Raw genomic sequence first — 24,908 nt, forward strand, 5'->3', positions numbered from 1 at the left:
GCCGTTACAAGTCACAGTTTTTAAATTAATTTAGCTTAGAACAGTTATACTATCCGTCGGGTGGGTTTTTTTTTTTTTGCACAAAAGCCATCGAGCCAGCCTTCCAAAAAAAACAAAAAAACAACACGGCCGTTGCACGGAATGGAAATCCACCACTACTAAGGGGCCCCAAAACGCTGGACCGTCATGTGCTAAAGAAGAAGCAACAAGCCCAGATGACCCCGCCTCAAGACAAAAGTGAAGACGAACACTGGGCCAAGAAAGTGCTAGACAAAGCAACCTCAAGTCCATTAAACGCCGACACCAAAGAGGCAGCCTGAGCGCTCTGGAGTAAATTGACGAAGACAGCGCTCTCCAGGAGGCTACTGTATGACATGTTAAAGGCAATGTTTGTTCGATTTGTGAATGAACACAAGCGCCTGTTAACATTTCAGAATCGGCTTTAATGGCCAGGTATGTTTACGCGCAAGGAATTTGAGTTGGTAGACTGTGATCCCTTTGTTCAATGACAGCAAATATAATAGAAAGTACAGCCAATGTATGTACAAAACGAGATTTGTCCAAAAATTAGGTGGGTGATGCTTAGGGTTACGGTAGGTCCAGTACAAATCTAACCTTCCACTGAACTACCACAATGTATTGCAATCACAAGATTAAATAGTACCGTAACTTATGTCGTCTATGTAGACTATCAGAGTGGTTGGTGGCCCACTAATTTTATATGCACTCAGAAAACCACTGCAGTTGTGCTTTGAGTGGTCAGCAGCAATGTTCCCTCTAATTTTTCATGTGTGTGAGCAAACGCAAAAACTCCCTGAGCATTCAGTGGAGCCCATGTGAGCAACATCAGACGTGCACACTGTGGCTACACCAGCAGCACACCTGTCCCAAACCTGACTAAATAACAAGTTCAATCTCCATCCATCCATTTTCTACCGCTTGTCCCTTTCGGGGTCGCTGGAGCCTATCTCAGCTGCATTCGGGCGGAAGACGGTGTACACCCTGGACAAGTCCCCACCTCATCGCAGGGCCAACACAGATAGACAGACAACATTCTCTTATTATTATAATCAAATGACAGCAGTAATTTCCATGAGATTATATTCTAATATAAGTGTTTAGGCCCACTTACAATGACAATAACAAAAAATATTGTTTTTCATGAACTGTGTACTTGTATTGTTTGTCTGGGTGGAGGTCCTGCTTTGGAAATAATTTGTACCCCTTTCAGACATTGCATTTAGTTCCCATTAAAACATTCACATGTTGCACAATGAGATGTAAGCAGGGGATCATGTGTACATTCCTGCAACTTCCTGTTTGTAAAAAATATATGTTTATTAGAATTTATCTAATATACTAACAGCATTTCATGTTTAATATTTATAAATTAAGATTCCTAATAAATGACACTAGAATAAGCACACATTTGATTGGTAAATCATAGTGTAACGACCTGGTATTACACTTTATGTGTGGTGTTGGAGTTGTTCGACTTTTTGTGTGGCTGTAAACGCATCAGTGGCTAAGTGCCATACGTGCATGTGTTGGCGCAAGTGAGAAAGAGCGAGCGGCTGCTGTTGATATAGCAAAGTTGCTTTTGGTCTGGTTTGTACTGCAGAAAATTACCACTTTTGCTAAATATAATTTTTTTTACTAATGTTTTGGTGATGTGTTTATGGCCGACAATAAAGAGTTTTGCTCAGTAAAGTGATGGATGGAATTCATGTCCTCAAAGGGTCTCGACAGACGTTACAATATTTGAACAATGATGACGAAAACTGTTTTCTCTGTGTTGAAAATTGTTATGCGCTTATTTTTTTATTTGATTTTGAGCGTGGCATAGATTTGCCGTGCGCAGAGGACGCTTGAGCAGTGCAGTGCGCAATTGCACAGGCGCGCACCTTAGAGGGAACGTTGGTCAGCAGCATGCTCACCTGGGTTGAAGAGCACAATGGCGCGAAGGCAGCCCAGCTCCGTCTTGTCCATTTGCATATCTCTCATCTTGTTGACCAGCTCAGTGAGGACCCTGTATCATGTTTGAGTCCAAAAAGGTTTCAACATTGTTTTGTTGATATTTTTATGATTTGACAACAAGGGAAATGCTGAATTCAAATGTGAATATAATTAGGTGTGGTCTTACCTGTCAAATATGGCACTGACCTCTGCACTCTGCACACTCTCCCTGAGGAAAAAAAAGACAAAATAAGTCTGATGAGAATGAAAAGGTACATAACTTAGTACAGTTATAATGCAAACTGGTCAATGAGGGAATGAAGGAACCTGTCAAAAATAGCTCCGACTCCTGCACCTCCAACACCCTCACGCTGCAGCTCGGAGGTAAGAAGAACGCCGTCCTTCAGGGCAATGGAGCGGTGGGAGAAGGAGGCGATGAGAAGCTCGTTCCAACCTGACAAAGATGTCAACATGTTAGCAGGCTTGCTAGCCGATGATGACTAAAGCGGAGTACACACAAAGTTTTTCTGCTCTTTGCTAAAGCGGTTGGATGTTATGCTTCTTTGATTTTGTTAAATCACTAGCAGTGTGCGATACTGTAAATTCGGGTAATAATCCGATACCAAATAAATACGGGTCTAGTATCAAGAACACAGGAAAAATATGTTCTGCAAATAAAAATGTTTTACAATCTAAAACAATGTAAAAGTATACAAATAAAATGTTTAAAAATTTCCGACTATAACAATTGTTTAAGAAAAAAGTCACTAATGCAAAAAAATTTACAAAGTACAGTGGAACCTCAATTCACAAACGCCACTATTTGCGTTCTACAAACATTTCGGTCTACGAACCTCTGACAAGCCAAATAAGCCTCGGTGTGTGATCAATGTCTCGGTCATTTCATTCATTTTTTAAATTTTAATTTTGTTTGCTGCCGGATACTCTACAGGGGCTGCCATTTTGATGACAACACTTCCTGTAAAATGCTATTTTGAAGACGCGGACCCCATACGTCACGTCCTGTTTACGTTTGGATCGGAATACTAGCCTAGCAGTGCCGCCAACGGGACGTGGATTGGCTCCCATGTATGGTAAAAACAAGTCCACAATTAAAAACCCTCGCAAGGACGGAGAGAACAAGCAAGACAATGTAGATAAGCTATTCCTAGTGTAGCTAAATGAGAAGCAACTAGCCGGCGATAGCATCACCAAGGCTATCATTTGAGAAAAGGCTTGCCATTTACAGTTGTGTTCAAAATAATAGCAGTCCCACATCACTAGCAAGATAAATGCCTGTTTTTGTTAGAATTTCAACTTTTACACTGCAAATAAGTTTCTAAAATGTTTAGTAAAGGTATAGCAAACCAACAGACCCAACAGGCATGACGTGCATCCTGCTGATTCTGTGAAATGTAATCATTTACTGAAAGGGGTGTGTTCAAAAAAATAGCAGTGCGTAGTTCAATTAGTAAGTCATTGATTATGTGGAAAAAAAAAGTTGTTACACAGGTGGCCCTTATTTAAGGATCAAGGCAACTGACACTGCATATGTTGGCTGTGCATTTGTCCTTGGAAAAACAGAGTAACATGTGTCGTTGAAGACACTGTTCAGAAGAAGAGCGTTCTTTGATTAAGAATTTAATAAAAGAGGGGAAAACCTATAAAGAAGTGCAGAAAATGATAGGCTGTTCAGCTAAAATGATATCAACCTCTATAAAATGGCAGCCAAAACCAAAAAGGCGAGGAAGATAAAGAAAAACGACTATTGGAATGGATGGGAGAATAACCAAAATGGCAAAGGCTCAGCCAATGATCAGCTCCAGGAGGATGAAAGAAGATCTAAGATGGCCTGTGAGTACTGTAACAATCAGACCACATCTATGTGAAGCCAAGCTACCAGCAAGAAGCCCTCGCAAAGTCCCATTGTTAAAAAAAAGCCGTCACAATTTGCCAAAGAACACATTGACTGGCCTAAAAAGAAATGGCATATTATTTGGGGACTGATGAGAGTAAGATTAGTTTTTTTGGGTCTAAGGGCCACAGACAGTTTGTCAGACGTCCTGCAAACACTGAATTCAAGCCCCATGCAGTACACAGTGAAGACGGTGAAGCATGGTGGTGCAAGCATCATGATATGGGGATGTTTCTCGTACTATGGTGTTGGTCCTGTTCATCGCGTACCAGGGATCATGGATCAGTTTGAGTACATCAGAATACTGGAAGAAGTCATGTTGCCGTATGCTGAAGAGGAAATGCCCTTGAAATGGGTGTTTCAACAAGACAATGACCCCAAACACACCAGCAAGCGAGCAAAATCATTGTTCCAGACAAACAGAATTCAAGTAATGGAGTGGCCAGCCCAATCCCCGAACCTTAATCCCATTGAAAACTTGTGGGCTGACATAAAAAATGCTGTTCATGAGGCAAAACCAAAAAATGCAGAGGAATTGTGGAACGTAGTACAATTGTCCTGCGCTGCAATACCTGTTGACCGGTGCCAAAAGTTGCTCGACTCCATGTGCCACAGATGTGAAGCAGTTATCAGAAACCCTGGTTATGCAACTAAATAATAGTTAATAATTCTAAGGAAAGTTGAATCTGCAAGCCTTTCTTAGTTTATACAGTACATTTGAGTTTTGTAAAGAATGATGTCAACACTGCTATTTTTTTGTTTTATATTTCTTGACTTTCTGTAAAATATTGTCAAATTAAATTACTTTTTTCCAATTTTCTGGCTTTGAAATAGAATGTGCAGTGTCCCCAATGCATTTGTGTTCATTAAAATGCATTTTATTTGAAGAATTTTGAGGTTTACTCACCTTTTTAAACACACTGCTATTATTATGAACATAACTGTATATGGTGACTCAATGTCCAAAAGTGAGCATGCTGGAACCAGCATGTAAGAAATATCTAGGGCGAGCCGTGGGTGTTTGGAAAAGTTTAAAAAGAGGAGGCGTCTTTCACAGCGCCGGGTGAATGGCGAGACTGCTCCGACAACGCTGACGCTTCAACTTGGATTTTATTTGTGAAGTGGGTTTTTTAACAATCCTTTTAACTATGATAAGACCGGACTTTTTTTTAAGCCAGAGGGGACGAGGGGACCTTTATTACAGCAAAGGAGAATGTAGAAGCAGAACATCAGCACTGCAAATTTGTGCTAACGCTAGTGTTGGCTGGAAGGTGACATGATGCTAGTTTACCTCTCGAAGACTGTTCAACAAATGTCACAAATATTCAAAGTCACAAGGTAAAATTATTTTTCTCTTTAGTTTTTTTTATTTTAGCTACAGGTTTGGTAACATTTTGAAGTGCACCAAAGGGGGGTGTGTGTGTGTGTGTGTGTGTGTGTGTGTGTGTTTGTGGACGCATTGACAGTTGCTGCTATTGGGATGTTTGAATAAAAAATAAAAAGAGATCGTTGAGCCATTATTCACTTCTGTTATTTTGAAACATTAACAGGATATACACACATTATAGTGTCTCCAAAGTGCGCATTTTATAATACAACATGGGGACTTTTGTCGAGGCTAGAACCAATTATTCATGTAAGCGGAAGAAGATGGAAGGATGGATGGACATTGTTTTTTATGGGGAAATCTGTTTCTCTTGACGAACGTTTCGGTCGGCGAACCATGTTCAAGAACCAGTTAAGATCGAGGTTCCACTGTATCAATCTAACAAAAATAATTGTTTTAAAATGTAAACAAAAACATTAAAGTAACTAACATTACACACCGATACTAGTGAAAAATAACCGTTTACACTGGCAGTCCCATAAACTGTAATCTGAAAATCGAGTAATTCGTGGACGTGTAAAAGGAAAACTGCAACAAAAATATAGGTCCCACCACCCTAGTATTGTTCTGATACCAATACCCACCTTGGTACCGATACTATCTATATTTAGATCGATATGGCCACGCCTACAGACTGTTTGCTCACATGAGATTACAAGTTTGGAGGACTAGAGTCTGGCTCTGTGGTGGGACAGAATGGTAATGTGTGTGCTGTGTTGATATTATCGTAGCACACAACACACAAAGATCATAACTGTTCAATGCCTTTCTGTGTGGGTGTGCAAGAAATAAAAAATATCTTAAAATTTTGAATAGCCTTTAGACAGATGCGTGTGTGTGTGTCTGTCTGTCTGTCTGTGTGTGTGTGTGTGTCTGTGTCTGTGTGTGTGTGTGTGTGTGGGTGTGTGTGTGGGTGTGTGAGTGGGTGTGTGTGTGTGTGAGTGAAGCACCTGCACGCAGGAGTATGACCTGGTCATCGAGAGGCAGCTCGCAGAAGTGAGGGATTCTCTTGGCCCACTCCACCAGGGCAAACAGCTGTTTGTCTGCAGTCTGACAGATGTTGGTGACTGCATCGTGGGGCTGGAAATGAACAGTACAACATCACTAAGGGTGCACTCACACTAGGCCACCAGACATGGGTGTGAATCCCATCCCCCCTGTCGTGTCCCCCGATGGCTCACAGCATTTGGGCTTCAGCCTATTAATATTTGCCAATAAATTGTTTCAATTTGTGGTTAATTTCTATTGTGCAACAATATAATAACTGGCGGGAGGAACAATTGCATTAAATATAAGTCTACCCTTGGTGCGACCCCATTCTAAACTGAGGGAACTCTCCTGAAGGAATCAATAAAGTACTATCTAAACGCTGAACACGCCTGGACACAGGGCCCCGTGATCCATGGAGGGCCCTGTTTAGTGTGAAGAAACACATGTAAAATGCCAATTAACAAATGACAGAGCGCTTCATATGAAATTTTACCGCAAATGTATTCATTCATAGCCTTATCCCGCATCATCACTGAAAATAACATAATGGCAGATTTCCCTTTGCCTTCTTCATACATTTTTGTTTTCAACAAAAAACATTACTGAACAATCAACAATAATCTACTTAATACATTTTTGTTTTCAACAAAAAACATTACTGAACAATCGACAACAATCTACAATCGACAGAAACAACAATCGACCAAAATGTTTACCACACAGTGTTGTGGTTGCATTTGTAGATAAGTGAAAAGCGTACTTTTCAATTTTGCATTTTTGTTGTGTGTGTGTGTGTGTGTGTATTTTTTGTTCCGTCTAGTTGTTGAAAGGGGGCTATGAGCGATGTACACTCAGGGAAACGTCTGTTTGCCAGTAGAACATGACCACTTGTGAAGCTGGGATTGAAATTGCGGTTGTTGATGTGCGTCAACTGTGCCCTCTTTGCCACTTTTTCCTCTGTAGAACAATTTAACGTACAGATCCCTAAAACTGGCGTGTCATCAAAAACCATGAGAAGTCTGCAAGACATGCACTCACCGAGTTGCCCGCAGAGCCTCCATCAGAGTGCAGCTCAGTCTTCTGCTCCACAGCAGTCTCCGCCTCCAGTATCTTCTCCACCGGCATCTCCTCATTAATGCTCATGCTGAACTCCAGCTCTCCCTCCCGCTCCCGGTTCCTCTGGCGCTCCTCCTGCACCGCTGAATCAGACAATATAAGGAATAGTAATTTACATGAAGAAGGTTACTAATTATGAAAAAACAAGTCACAGATTTTGTTGAAATTTTGTGAAAAACTATTTTCTTGTCCAGCACTTAACAGTATACACATTTCAATTTACAACAGTACCTAACAGATGCTATTGTATACCTGCAGAATCCACTTGAAAAAATACTGTTTGTTTTACACGAGTATATTACAACTATTAAAAAAAATACTTTCACTAAACTTTAGGGCAGAGGTGAGGCATGGATCAAAGACGAAACGATTACATTTCAGTTATGAAACATTTGTTGCAAATGGTGTTGCTGCTGGTGCAACTTCCGGTCTATAATTTCATTTGCGGATTTGTTATTTATTAGGGGTTTGTTGGTATCCTTCCAAGGATGTTTGGTAACAACTGACATTCACTGCCTCCTAAGATAGATAGATAGATAGATAGATAGATAGATAGATAGATAGATAGATAAAGATAGATAGTACTTTATTGATTCCTTCAGGAGAGTTCCCTCAGGAAAATGAAAATTCCAGCAGCAGTGTACAAAATTGAGATCGAATTTAAAAAGTAAAAAGATGATTAAAGACGTGTTTGGTGTGTTTATGCAGGATCTTCTGACTTTTTTTATTGTTGATCTGGACGAACCTGTACTTTTTCAACAATTAAGAGACTACCAGCTTGATATGCTGCACATCACTTTGGCGACCCAAATTACCGTCACACAACCAAGGTTGACTTAAGACTCTTTCTCAACAACAGGGTCATCTTCAGAGGATAACATCAGAGTCACGACCAACATTTATTTCGCTAAAGGCTTTTTAGCTTTAACTTGGGTTATTTTGTTTAGTTATGCTGCAACTTACAACCAGAAGCGTAGCTGCAAAAGGTACTGTTTGGCTGTTTATTATGGAGATTTCTGCTATGTTTTATCAAGTTATTAGCTCATGATTTTGAGAAAAAAAATAATTGCAATTTTTGTCTCCAAAATTGCTATTTGATTTGCTATTTTTATACTTTATACATAAAAATGCATAAAACTACTGAGTGAAGGAAGAGATGTTACTTTTAGACTGTCAATCAACATATCATTGTCTCAAAGTGCCACACATTAGAACAATATGCAATAATTTACCTGAAAAAATATTGGCTTTATGCAGACGGACTCAGGTCATGTCCACACGAACAAGGATACTAAATAAACGCATACTTATTACTTACACTTAGGCCTCGTCCACATGTAAACACATAATTTTGTCCTTAAAAACGAAGACTTTTGCAAACGCTGGCCAAAGTGTAGAGTTCCAAAACTCAGCGTATGCGTATACACAGCATAAACGGAGACGTGTATCCTTTGATGACGTCACAGTTGTGCGCTATCATTTCCAAAGCTCAACAACACTGCTTTGCTACCTTTGAACACACACTAAGAGGTTTTATTGTCCATTTGCACGTAAACATGCTTCTATTTTTACTCAACATTAATAAAAAAAAAAACACATCAAAATGGGCTTTGTGAAAGTCCCGCCAGCGACAATGTCAGTCAGCTGTTTTGGATACGATTGAACAACTTTGACAAGAAACACTTTTTGCTTTGTGTCATAAGAAAGGGGCAACATTATCTCATGTTTTTAATCCATGTTTAATAACAGATCAAGAAGTTAACGGTTTGTCGCTTCCATTTGTGTAGATAGAGCCCTGCAACGTGCTTGAGCGACTAAAAAAAAACATGATGCATCCTTCCTCCTTGTTAATATTAAAGACAAAGTACATTGTTAATAAATCTCTATAGTGATCATTAAATGCGCTGTATTTCCACGAGAGTTTTGCAGCTGCACACGCAAGTCTGTGCGCTTTAGGCACTTAAACATGCAAAAGGCTTTCCTTTTCTCATTAGTGTGCGGTGATTTTAGTAATTAATGTACACTTCACAGTACATGTAATATATCACCATGCCGAGTCATACCAAAGACTATAAAAATGAGACGCATTACCTCTGTGCTTAGCACTCAGCATCAAGGGTTGGAATTGGGGGTTAAATTACCAAAAATTATTCCCGGGCGCGGCCACCGCTGCTGTGTGACAATCATTGGTACTTTAACTCTAGTTTTATGTTGCTGATGAAAACATGTTATAATTCCATGAGTGTTGGGTTTTAGCAGGACAGGCGTGCATCCGCGCTTTAAACACTAAAAAAAAGATTCATAATGATACCAAGGCTCTATGTAACTGTAGGCTGGGCTTAAAAATAATGTATATGTCATTGTACGTCTAGTATATCAAAATAAACATTATTAATAACAGAGGTGTAATGCCACCAAATCAGCTGTTGCTGCTTTTCCAGGCTTCTGATTAGACAAAATGTGCATGACAGCAGGTGTATGGGTTTGTGTGTAGAGTAGACCGAGACGGTTTTGAAACCACACCTGTGTGGATGGAGTCATTTAAACCCTGGATATGCGTTTGAAACTCTCCGTGTTTGAGTGGACATGGCACCAGAGCTTTTGTCTACATCATGATGCTCTTTAACTGAAGAAATAATAAATAAAACCTATACAGTGATTATGATGTAATGTAATCACAATTTATAATAATAATATTGCAGGTAACCATTTAAAAGGATATAAACTTATATTTCTTATTACTGTATAATTGTTTATCATTGTGTAATTAGAAGGTAAATAACTGTTGTCCTAAATAAATTGACAAAAAAATTATAAAAATGACTAATTTCTGTAAGCAAAATGTTTACTTAACTATTTAACATCTTAAAGTACATTTTTTTCAGAGATGGAAATATGAGGTCAGACATCTTTTTGTGTATTTCATCACATGATGACGACGGCATTTTACCTCATTCGTTCGTGTTGATGGGCTCATATCGGCCAACCTATTTGAAGCTGAAATATTCCCACAATGGGACATTTGGTTTTGTAATCTTGTTTTTTCCTCGTAATTTGTGTTACTCTGTGGCAGTTCTCACTGGCAAGTCGCAAGCTCTCTGTACTATTAGTGTTGGCAGCGGCGCCCTGCTCTAGTCTCCGCTGAGACAGATTGTAAACGACTGAAAAGAGGGGCCACTCTGTTCAGTTAATTTCACTGTTAAATAAACATGCTCCAGTGCAGAGAGCGATGCACAAAGTAAGATGTCTTTATTCCTGTTTGACGAGAGAGACAAATGTGGGGTTCAACAATTCTGATTGGCGAACATGTCTGTCACCCAAATGCCCGCAACAGTGCAGAAAAAAATAACAACCTAAGCCTCTTGGGGTTATTTACTGCACTAATTAAAACCTTGATGTCGATTCCATTTCGATTAATCGTGCAGCCCTACCGCCAAGCCATAATTCTTTGTATTGTCATTTTACTTTTGGACAATAATTGATATAAATCATGTTGAAGGTAATGATTTGTTCTACTTAAACAGTGTGGAGGCACCTCGATGCACCAGTTTGATATTAACATGTGATGTGAAGTGAATTATATTTATAGTGCTTTTCTCTAGTGACTGAAAGCGCTTTACAAAGTGAAACCCATTATCTAAGTTACAGTTAAACCAGTGTGGGTGGCACTGCTTCAATAAGGTAACTTGATACGTACAGACAACACACCTTTGTGTTTTAAAACATGTCCCCTCCCTAATACTATGCACAATAACCATATTAACTCACTCTGTCTGTTTTTGTGATAACTACTGTCGTGACAGTGGGGAGCAACTTACAGGACATTATACATCAACTAAAGGAACAAGTTTTGTATCTAACCGTTGTTTAATATAAACAAGTTCATTTGGACAAACTAAAACTAAAACACATGATTAAAAAAAGACAGTAGCTTTAAAATGTCAATGCCATACTCATCCACCCCTCATCCTTTCCATCTTCTTTATTCCACCTTACATGTTTGACCGCTATTGAAAAATGGAGAAAGGGTAGAATTGGGACAATGAAGAAATAAAGGAATTAGATTATAAACCAGCCCCTCCCCTGCATCTGTTTCTACCTCCCAAATTGGAAGTCCCACAAAGACACCTTTCATCCTGACGCTTTCACCCGTCTCTTGCTACTTGTTTAGGCAGTTTTTTTTGTTTTTTTTCTACTTTGAGAGACATTGTAATGCAATGAGCAACCAGCATACCTTCCCTCTTCATGCCCATGGCCAGGCACTTCTGGTAGCGGCAGTACTGGCAGCGATTGCGCTGGCGTTTGTCCACCAGGCACTGTTTGTTGTCCCTGCACGTGTAGCTCAGATCTTTGCGAACTGTCCTTTTAAAAAAACCTTTGCAGCCCTCGCAGCTGTACACGCCATAGTGCTTGCCTAGTGCACAAAAAGTACAGTCACAGGAAAAACGAGGAGATAAGCCCAAACAAATATTTACAGTAAAAGCAACACACACTGGTTGTCTTTCAAAAGGAATAAACGGGTGGCGGTTCATTTACTCACCAGATGAGCGGTCTCCACAGATGACGCAAAGGCGCTTCTGGGACAACATGATTCCCGGACTGTGAGCCGACATAGGCCTCAGGCCGAATGGAGGCTTGATGTCTTCGGAGCTGCTGATCGAGTGCATCCCTGACATGGCGCCTGAAGGTGTCATCTGCGCAAACAAGTAAACAGAGAAAATGATCATGTGTGATATTTCCGCTGAAATAAATACTGACAATATGAAATATCTGGTAAATAAGGCACCTTTAATGAAACAAACGACACATAACAATGTTCCAATAACATTATATTTGTTCCCAGGTGAGTAATTCAAGGCACACAAAAGAACGGTTATTGAGGTTGTATAAAAAGACCTAATTGTAAAGAAAATCAGAAACAATAGATTAGTTTCCCTTCATATAACATGCAAAAATTCAAGATACTTAGGATGACACATGTATAACTTGAGAAGGTGATGACGAAGCACCATTTCAGACCCTAATAACTCAAATACAACTTTGAACTGAGAAGTTAAATGGCCCAAAGTGGTACACTACACTTTAGAGCGATCAAAACAGAACTGCTTGTCTTAACTACAATATGGACGGACCTTCGTGAGAAATTGCGTGTGAATTGTGGTGTACGAAAGCCGCCGAAACGTGCCAGCCGAACTGAAATGATAACGTTAGCATGCTAACATTTAGAATGCGCCAAGTACCAAGTTATATGACTGAAGCTAAAAAGGTTAGCACACTAATGTCAATATGCTAACTTTAGCATGCTAACAGTTAACATGTGTTAAGTACCAAGTTAATTGTCAAAAAAAAGTTAGCATGCTGACAGAATTTGTCAAGTACCAAATTGTACAACGAGTTTAGTGAATTTGAAGTGAAGTGAATTACATTTATATAGCGCTTTTTCTCAAGTGACTCAAAGCGCTTTACATTGTGAAACCCCATATCTACCGGTAAGTTACATTTAAACCAGTGTGGTGGCACTGGGAGCAGGTGGGTAAAGTGTCTTGCCCAAGGACACAACGGCAGTGACTAGGATGGCGGAAGCGGGGATCGAACCTGCAACCCTCAAGTTGCTGGCACGGCGGCTCCACCAACCAAGCTATACCGCCCCTACACCGACGAGGTGTACAATAGCAAAAATTAGCGAAAGAAATTAGCATTTGTCACGTACCTAGTTACAGTATAGGACTCTTAAAATGCACACTTGCAAAATTAGCTAAAAAGGTATAAAATTAGCTTTAAAAGTTTGTTGACTTAAACAAAAACAAGGAGCATTTTGACTTGGGCACCATTCAAATTGGTTGAGAAATGTATGATAGGTATACGTTTATATATTGTCCATTCATTTTAAATAGGGAACAATGCCTGGTAATCTGTGAATTTTTGGAACCGGAAAACATGTTGGTTTGAATGTCCAGGATGAGGGGAGTGTTTGGATGGGTAACCTGTTTGAATCAGTTGAGAAACTATCAAAAAGCAAGTGTGGAGGATGTGTGCTACAGTGCACCAGAGCACCAAACACATTGATGAACATGTGGAGGAACCCATCCATCCATCCATCCATTTTCTACCGCTGTCCCTCTTGGGGTCGCTGCAGCCTAACCCAGCTGCACTCAGGCGGAAGGTGGGGTTCCCCCTGGACAAGTCACCACCTCATCGCATTTTAAAAAAACAAAAATGGACATGCTCAAGCACAGAGTACGTACTTTTCAGGAAAGAGGTACCAAGCGTTTAAAAATTGGCTAAAGATTCCCTGATCAATTCCTGTGGGCGCCAATGACGTCACGATGCACGGCGCACAAAAGTTCAATTTATGCCAAAGGGGAAGTTAATATTTTATCAAAGGGGGAAATACTACCAATATGCACAAACATTTGTACACACGGCATGTGATAACTAAAAATGAATATTAAGTTTACGAACCGCTCTACGAGCCCGGAGTGAGTCTCACCCCAGCAGAAGCGATAATGTCAATATATCATGTTGGCGTCTCATTGCAAAACCTGTTTTTACTAACTGTTACTGCTGAATAAATGTCTTCTCATGGTTTACATTTGTATTACATGATGAGAGACAGCGTCTGAAAAAGCAAATACGCTTATTTTTCTGCAAAATAATCATTAATTTGTATAATTGATATTTGCCGAATTACACAATTAGAGCTCTCAAGAAGAAAATAAAGGTGTTTCTTATGCTATCAATTGTCATCCATCCTCCCACTCTGTGATACAGCGCAGAGATGAAAATCTTTTAACAGTGTAGAGACAAAAATAACATACTTTCATGTAAATAAAAGAGCGTTTTTCTGTTGTTTATGAAAAGAACATGAAAGGTGTCCTTAAGTCACTTCTGTTGTCTTCTAGTGCCAGAGTTTCCTATACATTCATTCATCATTTCATACAGTCGGTTGTACCGTAACTCTTTTTTTTCCTTATCGTTCATAATCATAATGAAAGACATGGCGGGTGAATTTTTTTTAATGCATTCTAAATATTAGTAAATGTAGATAAAGGTCCGCTTACAATTGGAGCTGCCCTATTCCACCCACAAAATCTGATAACCATTCAAAAAGCCCCAACGATTCTCCATTTACATTTCATGACTTTAATATTAACTAAGTAGGGCTGGGCGATATATCGAATATACTCGATAAATTGCGGGTTCGTCTCTGTGCGATGTAGAAAATGACTATATTGTGAGTATTGGAGTATACGTTCTCACGCAGTTGCTTTTAGCTGCGGGCATTACAGTACAGGCTTTTCTCACTCTCTTGTCTCTCTTTCTCACAGAGACATAAAACAAGCGCACCTTGTTACATACGTCACATACTGTCGCGCATGCAACATCATACGCCCTCGCGGAGCAAAGAGGTAGTGGCAAGGGTAAAGTTAGCAGTGGCAGGTGGTACAAGTGGAGCCGTGCGAGTGGTAATACGAGAGAGAGAAGGTGCCAATCCGGTAACAAATGGAGGAAGAATTAATTCCCAAGAAAAACAGCATCGTCTGGCGGTGGTTTTCGGCTTCAAGCGGGAATATGTTGAACAGACAACCGTAATATGTCAAGTATGCGGCAAAAGCATTGCTACAAAAAGTAGCAGCACTACTAATTTGTAGCATAATTTGAAAAGTCACCCGCTAGAGAATGAAGAGTGCTTGAAACTCTGCATGTGAACATTTCCGGCCGGTGCCACACCCAACAAAATGCCGAAGCAACCAGCACTGACCTAGTTGAGCCTGGCGTCTTCCATTTCCAGATCAACACCGTATGAAAAAAATAGTCAAAGACAAAAGGAGATAACGTCCGCAGTAGCCTACTGTATAGCGAAGGACATACACTATTTGATTTCCTATTATGCAGCTCATTTTTATTTGACAGTTATTGAAATATCTTGCGTGACATCATGCACAAAAGTGCACTTTATTTGTTTTTAACTATTGTAGTGGCGTTCTGTACGAAAAGTGCACTTTAATTTAGTGTTTTGATATGTCATCTTAGTGACATCATGCACAAAAGTGCACTAATAGCTTGTTTTAAAATGTCTGACAATCTTGCACTTTCTGTTTTGAAATTACATGAATGTTTGTGCCACTGCTTATAACCGTTTAATAAATACATCCATCCATCCATACATTTTCTACCGCTTGTCCCTTTTGGGGACGTAGTTTTGATAAATTGACTTAGTTGCGATTTCCCTCTCTGCATGAAAGTTTAAAATGAGCATATATTAATGCAGTATGAACAAGAATGTTTTAATGTAGACACATAGAATTATCATACTGGTGTGATTATATGCATCATGTGTTAATTCAAGGCTAAGGCAAAATATCGAGATATATATCGTGCATCGTGACATGGCCTAAAAATATCGAGATATTAATAAAAGGCCATATCGCCCAGCCCTATAACTAAGTATTGGTGGTATTTTTATAAACGCTAATGCAGACAACTACTTATAGCGGCGACATGATCACTTGTGTGTGTGCCTATGTTTACATCAACGAGTGGTCACTCTGTTTTCTCACTTCCCTGCTCCCTGTAAGTTTATTGTAGATCATAATTCATGCCTCTCACCTGAAAAGTAAATGTCTGAGGATATAGTCAGAAAAGTTGGGACACTTTCACCGCCATTTAGGACCTGAAACTGACAAGAATTACACAAAAAGCGCTTGTTCCACCCAAGCCCCCTCCCCTTTCTTTGCGAGGATTATGATTCATTTTTCATCTCATTGGGAATACATAAACACCAGTCGGCATCCTAATGAAAACAGACCTTGTACAGTAAGTGATGTTTTATTATGCTCTCATGAAGTCTGCAGTTAGCAGAAATCAGTGATGAAGAAAAAAAAGCAAACATTGTGATGTTTTTTTTAAATAATGCACAGCATATGCTTAAAATTATCCAATTTTATGAATATTAAATATTATTATAAATGTGCCTGTTACTAAATTACATACATCATGTATATAAAACCCTAATGGAGGTGTTTGGATGTTTTTTAAGGGCTCTATAGGCAGAATTGAACAACTCACATAGGCTCCATTGTAAGCAGACTTTTGATCAAATGTATTTAATATTTAGAATACATTAAAAAAAATCTATCCGTCGTCATGTCTTTCATAATGATTGTGAACGATAGGCAAAATTTTAAAAAAAACTGTAGTTCCCTTTTAAGTGTTTCCCAATTCATTAAGTAATATTTGCTCCATGGACAACAAAATAAGCCATGTCCCCCTTCTGAGACTTACCCAAGAGAAGGTTGTGTTTACATATTTTAGGACTCAGCCTCGTCTATTGAGCTGGAGCATAGAAGACCTGGAGTGACGATTCTTATATCAATGTATAACGTAGGCCTGGGTGATAAATCGATTATATCAATAGATTTGAGGTTTTTTTGTTGCAGACGATTTAAAAAACTAAAAATCTGTTTTTTCTCCTATTCCTCCGACATATTTTTTGCACCCAAATCCGCCCTCCCCCTCATTTCCTTAGCGGCAATTCACACAAAAAGCAAAACGTGGCTAATGCTAACGAAATGGAGAAGGAGAAGTTAGTTCTCAAGAAAATAACATTTTGTCAGTGGTTTAGATTTGCGGCAACAGGCATGGAACAAGTGACTGCACACTGCAAAGTTAGTCTAAAAAAATAAAAGGCAGCGACACAACAAAGTTATTCCAGCGTCTGAAACCGAAGCATCCAGCTGAGTGCGGGAAATGCAACTCTTTACAAGGCTAACAAGACCATGACAACGAACAACAAACTCCGGCTGAAAATCATCTTACTGTGGTGAAATAATTTACACAAGATACCATGTATTATAAATAAAGGAGCACAATGCACAGCTCGATCACTTAAGCATTCTGCATTGCACAAAGTGCACATAGAATAGAAAAAAACTGTTTTTATCCACTTACTAAAACGTTAGTCCTCAATGTTTTACTTGATTGTTTATTTGCAACAAATGTACAATACTACATTTTTGTTTACAGAAGTATTTTATTCAAGACTTAAGTATTGCCTCCCAATCTTAATGTAGTTATTTGAAAATTATTCCATAAAAAGTACAATTACAGGGCTCGAATTTAATCACGGCAACCGCGGCAAGTGCCGCGACAGCCCTTGTCGCTTGCCGTAATGCCCTAAAAACTGTTTATGTGTTTTGTGCGGTTAATGACTGCTGCTACTTTACGTTACTTTTAAAACTTAGTGTTAAAAACAAATCCCAGCAGAAACACTGCAACGTGTTTAGTTTTTACAACTGTAGCGTTAGGATTTGTGTGTCACAGTGCGTGTGTCAGTCAGATGATTATAATAATGATTAGCATCTAATAAGTATAATAATACATTTGCTTTTCCCTTATTTGCAGAATGGGCATGCAGCGGGCAGGTTCAATGCCACAGTTACAGTACATGATCATCATCCACTAACATCACACATACAATACAATACCTGATGCCTTCCAGAAGCAGCTGCTTATGCTCCCTTGACAAAAATGTCAAAACACCTCACTGCAGCGCTGTCATATTTCATTGCCAAACTTTAAAATAATTCAGAGGTGTTCACTGATATGTGTAAGACTAGACCTCTCATATATAAACACTCTTGTTGTATACTAGGACAAAAAGTGTAGTTACATCTTATGGCCATCTCTCACATTTTTACATTTATTTGTATTATTTAGTGTAGTATTTAGTAGTATTTAATGCCCATGATGTTTTCATTTACACATTTTTTTTGTACTTGAGGTACATGTAACAGTTATCTACAATAATCTTTCTTCTACAAAGTATATAATTTTAAATGTTTTATTTATTTTTTAAATAAAACTTAGTCAAAAGATTTTAGTTTAAGTACTTTTTGAACACATTTCCAAATACCGCGATAATAATGATAACGTGATAATTTTGGTAAAAAAAACGTGATAAGGAATTTTCATACCGTGACATACCTATAATGGACAATTGTAACGTAATTGTTTCGTCTAATAAATTGATAAAAAACACCTGTCAGAACTTATTTTCTTACATTTTCAACTGTTTAAGACATCGCATAATTAACGTTAATTGGTATAAACAACATGGGTGCAGCCATTTTAGAAGTGTGTGTCAAAGGTTAACCGACAACGAGAACAGCAGAGTTGTTCCGAGATATTCCGAGAGATACACTAGTTGCATCAGGTTCTGGAAAGATGTCAGGTGTTTGGTGAATTTAGGTCAGGCCGCTTTCAAAATGCCGAGTAAGGAACTAATACAAAAATAAAAACACGAACAATTACAGACTGTTGGGAAAAAATGTAGGAAGACAACTTCTTTAGGTAGGTTCATTTCATAGTTTAAATGAGTGCTAAATTAGTCGATCGTTTGCCCTCGAAACTCAGCAGTTCTAGACGTGTCAATGTTGTTTTTGTGCTGTATCGTGAAGGGTTATTTGGATTTGTGGCTGTCAACTTACTTTTTTGTAAACATTGAACATAGGTCGCTGATGTAAACAATAATGGAATGAAAATTGCATGCAGTATTATATATTTGTTTATACGCAACTTAACTAAAGTTTACTACAAGTTGGGTCATACACTACTATTTCAATTTATTGCCCTTTGATTATTTGTATATCATATACTAGTGTGTGTGTGTGTGTTATATATATATATATATATATATATATATATATATATATATATATATATATATATATATATATATATATATACATATATATATATATATATATATATATATATATATGCATGCATGCATGCATGCTTTGGAGCCCCTGCCTTTCTTTCAAGGCAGGGGCTCCAAAGCATGCATGCATGCATATATATATATATATGCATGCATGCATATATATATATATATATATATATATGCATGCATATATATATATATATATATATATATATATATATATATATATATATATATATATATATATATATATATATATATATATATATATATATATATATATATATATATATATATATATATATACAGGTGTATATACATATACATATATGCATGCATGCTTTGGAGCCCCTGCCTCGAAAGAAAATAATGTTTGCCTTGGTGCCCTAAAATATGAGCCCTCCTTTAAAGCAACACTTGCCTTGACCTTAAAAAGTAAAAATTTGAGGCCTGCAATTATATCTGGTCTAAAAAGAACTAAAATATAAAAAATATAATTTTGCTAAGAGTAAGATGCAGTGAATGCGGTGTCACATAAAACTACTAGTTTTTGATCAAATAAAAGTTAAACTTGTTTTGAATTAGCTTGGTCATTTGTATGTGATGTTTTCTTTAAAAAGCAGGGTGGGAAAATAAACTTAAAAATTGTAAATATATATTTCTTTTAAAAACAAAAACATTTAAAAAGGGAGGTTTTATTGTATTTTTAGGGCAGTCCTAGTATAAGGATTGAAGTCTATTCATCTAATTGGATTTTATTTCCAAGGTCATTTTCAGTAATGTACTGTTTTATTGTCGTCGAAGAAAAAACACTTTTGATGCGCTATATGTAATGGAGGACAGGTAGTGTGGGTGTACATATACTGTATACTTATGTTGAATAGACAAGATTCTTCAATCTATTCAGACCGCTTCAAACTTTTTTCCTCACCAAAAAAAGGGCTAGTGACAATTTCTTGTCATAGAAGAAACACTAGTATGGCCAACTTAGTGACTGTGTCCCTATTCTCAGCAAGTTTTCAGTATTCAGACCCCTCTATAGACTCTTTTTCAAAAATGCGACCAAGGAGAAACACTGAGAAAACACCCAATCGCATTATTTGTCATCACTAAGGAACCCAAATTAATTTCCACATTAACCAGTTATCAAACACACAACAATTTAATACTGTCCCATACCTGGCTGTGGCTTATGGGTCCAAATCCCAGAGAGGGAGATACCATTGAAGAGTTGATAGAGGGACTGATGACTGAAAATGGGGAACCAATAACATTGGTGGGGCTGTTGGGGGCTGAGCTGTTGGGCTGCTGGGAAGACATGGCTGTATTAAGCTATATGACACAGATGAAGAAAGGGAAGTCCAACCAGATGGATAGCAGTCAGTCTGAGAGGGCGACAAATTGTTGTTGTAGTTAGTACTGTACAGAGGTGGAACGGCTATTGGAATATTGTACTTAAGTACAGTTACTATGCTGAAACTCACTCATGTACAAGGTAAAAAAAATCAAACCAAGAAAAAGCAAAAATAAAACTTACTAAGAAAATAAAGTTTCCCGTTTTTGTTAAAGAAAAGAGAGGCACAAGTAAAAAATGTGGTGTTCTTAAGCAAAACACTGTTCTTTATTGCATTAATGTGCAAAAATAAAAGAGGTCTTTATCTTTCTGAAGAATGAACTGCCAATTGTTTTGCTGCCCAACATTTACTACAGAATCCTGACTTAGAAAAAAGATCTACTCAATAACGGTTTGGACAGATTAAAATACAATAAAGTACAATACTTATGTAAATGTAGGCGTAAAGACTGAAAACAATTAAACTTAAATAGAGTAACTCAGAGTAAATGCTGACAGTTCTGTTGATTGCCACCTCTAAGCTTGTGGTGTACGGACTAGAGGCAAACGATAGAAAAAATATACACAGCACATCAGCACAGTTTTTGGACATTGACTATTGTCAACTACGCCACTCTTAAGATTGTTATGGTTTAAAAGACAACAACTTAGACGTAAAATAGCTTAAGTGTGTTAGCTGGCAAAGCGACAGCTTCAAATAACACGTATGTTAGCTAGATGCTTACTGAATGCACCAATTATATTGCTCACATCACAATTCTGATTGCGATTAAAAAGGTATACAATCGCAACTGTATCACAATCGCAACTGCATCAATACAGAAGTGGAATTGTGATATTTAGTTAACAGTAGCTGCACATCCATTAGATACTGGAGCCTTGGCTAGTACCAAGAGATAGCTAACATTAGCCGCATAAGTACATATTGTCCGTGATTTATATTACCGAAATATATCAGTTTAAAGCATATATTACATCGCACTAGTGTTTTTACCCACAAGAAGCACATAAGCTGCGCGTTGGCGTCGCAATTTAATCTACTTAGCGACGCTTATGGCTAACCTATCTAGCATAGCTATCGTTAGCTTAATGCTAACGCTGCGTCGCTCGCTGAACACGCGAAATAGTGGGGTTGGGTTCATTTGAGGGCTCAGGATAAACTCACCAAGCCAACACACGGCGCATTGTTGGAAAAGCACGTCGGGGTATGTTTGCTGTGCTCTCACCAAAAAAAGCCGCGGCAGACAGCAAGGCCGCCGCTCACAGCCAGTCGACTTCAACTTGACGCTGTTGTTGTTTACGAGCGTCCATGATGGCTCAGTGCCAGCTCCCCAAGAGCCAACATGTCTCGTGGGACCACCCAGCGTAGCGATCATGTGACACCGCGGCCGATTTTTTTATTTTATTTTTTTTAATGTGATGCTAATGGGAGACTATGGTTATTTGTCGTTGTTATTTGGGAAATAAATACTACAGCGAAATTTGGACTGCCAGGAAATGCACAAATCAAGTCGTCTTTTTAAAGGTCGCATCAGTGACGTCAAACGATACATTGGGGTTCTGTGTAGAGAATTAATTCATGCCATGCTCAAACTGTCGCCATCATTCTAACATTCCTTAATCCCATAAGTAAAAACCACAGACGTATAAAAGGCGAGGGAATGGGAGTGTGTTTGCAAAGCAATACTGACATCTAGTGGCGTTTTCTAAGTATTGCTGGATTCGACATGACCCAAAAACACTCTTGGAAAACTGCAAGTATCTATCCCATGGACCCCGACTTAAACAAGTTGAAAAACTTATTTGGGTGTTACCATTTAGTGGTCAATTGTAAGGAATATGTACTGCACTGTGCAATCTACTAATACAAATTTCAATCAATCAAAAAACCATCCATCCATTTTCTGCTGCTTATTCCCTTCGGGGTCGCTGGAGCCTATCTCAGCTACAATCGGGCAGAAGGCGAAGTACACCCTGGACAAGTCGCCACCTCATCACAGGCCAACACCGATAGACAGACAACATTCACACGCACATTCACACACTAGGGCAGTGGTTCTTAACCTGGGTTCGATCGAACCCTAGGGGTTCGGTGAGTCGGGCTCAGGGGTTCGGCGGAGGTCAAGACACACCCGACTCATCGTGTAAATAAAAACTTCTCCCTATCGGCGTATTACGGATACGGCAACAGCAGAAGTCACACTGATTTGCAGGTGTGTAATTTGTAGTGAGTTTATGCACTGTGTTGGTTTTGTTCTTTGAACAAGGTGATGTTCATGCACGCTTCATTTTGTGCACCAGTAAAAAAAACATGGTAACACTTTAGTATGGGGAACATATTCACCATCAATTAGTTGCTTATTAACATGCAAATTAGTAACATATTGGCTCTCAACTAGTCATTATTACGGTAAGTACTTATTAATGCCTTATTCGGCATGGCCTTGTTATAACCCTAACCCTCTAACCCTGGCCCTAACCCTCTAACCCTAACCAAATAACTCTAAATTAAGTCTTTGTTACTTAGAATATGTTCCCCTAGTGTCCAAAAAACTCTAAATTAAATCGTTGTTACTTAGAATATGTTCCCCATACTAAAGTGTTACCAAAACATATAACTTTGTCTTGAATTTGAAAAAAAACATTTTATTTTTCACTAAAGAAGGGTTCAGTGAATGTGCATATGAAACTGGTGGGGTTCGGTACCTCTAACAAGGTTAAGAACCACTGCACTAGGGACTATTTAGTGTTGCCAATCAACCTATCCCCAGGTGCATGTCTTTGGAGGTGGGAGGAAGCCGGAGTACCCGGAGGGAACCCATGCAGTCACAGGGAGGACATGCAAACTCCACACAGAAAGATCCCAAGCGCAGGATCGAACCCAGGGCCTTCGTATTGTGAGGCAGACGGACTAACCCCTATGCCACCGTGCTGCCCGCAAGTATCTATATTTGTTATATATCTATAAATGTTGTTTGAAACCTGCTATTTAGCTATCTTCGTTAAAGAGAACAATATTGTATTCATGGGGTTAAAGCAACTTAAACTGCACGATGTGATCAACTTTAAAAGTGCTCAAATTATGTTTAGGGCATCCCAAAACTCTCCACCATCCAATATACAGAACCTATTCCAGGATAGAGATGCTCACCATAGTTACAGTCTAAGAGGAAACAACAAATTATATTTGCCTAAATTTAGAACAACTTTAAAATCAATGTGCATTTCAGTGCGTGGAGTCACTCTGTGGAACAACTTAGGGGACGAGTTAAAAACATGTTCTAACACAGTGGTCCCCAACCTTTTTTTAACTGCGGACTGGTCAACGCTTGAAAATTTGTCCCACGGACCGGGGGTGGGGGGGGGGTTATTATTAAAAATATATATATATACATATACATATATATATATATATTTCTTGTGTGGCCCGGTACCAATCGATCCACGGACCGGTACCGGGCCGCGGGCCGGTGGTTAGGGACCACTGTTCTAACATGATTCAATTTAAAACACTGTTTAAAAAGAAGTACTGAAAAAGTACGAGGAGGAAAGAGAGTGATGCCCTCAGCACAGATCGATGGGAGAGATGTGTATGGTCAGAGAGTGTTTGGGCCTGTGTGTGCGTGTGTGTTTTGTCTCGTCTTGTCTTGTCTCATACTAACAGTGGTACTATTGTATTGTTAGTGTACAGGAGTTTTTCTTGTTTTTGTTTGTATGGTATTGTTCTTGTAGTATAGTGTTTATGTTAAATGTGGAATGAGTGAGAGGGGGTGGGATATTATAAGCATCTGCTTCATCCAACCCTTTTTCAAGCCTTGCACAAATGTCTCTGCCAAGATGTAAAAAAAAAATTGTTGTTGTACTGTGCAGGTTTGAAATAAATACTTCAATTCAACTCAATTCAATTGTTCTAATAATAACCCCTATTAATAATCATAATTCTAATAGAGCTCAGATACTTTCTGGGGTTCGATATAATCAGAATCAGAATATTTTTTATTGCCATTGTTTGAGAACAGGTTCACAAACTACGATTTTTGCTTGGTGCAATCGTGCAACATAAAACGCATATAACACAGAATAGGTAATAAAATGAGCTGTGGCAGAGCTATCAGATCTTGTTATAGTTCATGTGTCTGATGGCCGAGGGGAAAAAAACTGTTCAGGTGGCGGGAGGTGTGGGTCTGGATGGACCGTAGTCTCCTACCTGAGGGGACAGGGGAGAATAGTTTGTGTCCAGGGTGAGAAGAGTCAGCTGTGATCCGACCCACACGCCTCCTGGTCCTGGAGGAGAACAGGTCCTGGAGTAAAGTTTGTTGTTTTATTGATCGTTTTTGTATGTTGACATACCAAAGTTAAATAGGTCCACATATAATGTATTGCAATAATATGGTGCTACATGTCATTCGGGCCCTGTGATGAGGTGGCGACTTGTCCAGGGTGTACCCCGCCTTTCGCCCGATTG

At 38.8% G+C, this 24,908-nt stretch overlaps 1 protein-coding gene across 7 annotated transcripts in view; it reads right to left on the reverse strand.

The window, feature by feature from the left end:
- The window catches only part of rxrbb (retinoid x receptor, beta b), a 30,854-nt gene extending 8,988 nt beyond the window's left edge, over positions 1 to 21,866 (reverse strand). Inside the window, exons 1-10 of one of the 7 annotated variants that reach the window (XM_062063119.1) lie at positions 21,670 to 21,801; positions 20,269 to 20,474; positions 11,905 to 12,058; positions 11,599 to 11,778; positions 11,318 to 11,371; positions 7,287 to 7,447; positions 6,209 to 6,338; positions 2,284 to 2,410; positions 2,144 to 2,185; positions 1,938 to 2,029 (exon numbers count right to left, since the gene is read on the reverse strand). In XM_062063119.1, the coding sequence (XP_061919103.1) occupies positions 1,938 to 2,029; positions 2,144 to 2,185; positions 2,284 to 2,410; positions 6,209 to 6,338; positions 7,287 to 7,447; positions 11,318 to 11,371; positions 11,599 to 11,778; positions 11,905 to 12,058; positions 20,269 to 20,409 (1,081 nt within the window). In that variant the 5' untranslated portion in view covers positions 20,410 to 20,474; positions 21,670 to 21,801. Of the gene's footprint in view, positions 1 to 1,937; positions 2,030 to 2,143; positions 2,186 to 2,283; positions 2,411 to 6,208; positions 6,339 to 7,286; positions 7,448 to 11,317; positions 11,372 to 11,598; positions 11,779 to 11,904; positions 12,059 to 20,268; positions 20,475 to 21,608 lie in introns of all 7 variants that reach the window. The other 6 variants (XM_062063118.1, XM_062063117.1, XM_062063116.1 and 3 more) reach the window with 6 other exon arrangements.
- Positions 21,867 to 24,908: the final 3,042 nt, after the last annotated feature.

This window comes from Entelurus aequoreus, linkage group LG11 (assembly GCF_033978785.1).
Source record: "Entelurus aequoreus isolate RoL-2023_Sb linkage group LG11, RoL_Eaeq_v1.1, whole genome shotgun sequence".
Taxonomy (NCBI): Eukaryota; Metazoa; Chordata; class Actinopteri; order Syngnathiformes; family Syngnathidae; genus Entelurus; species Entelurus aequoreus.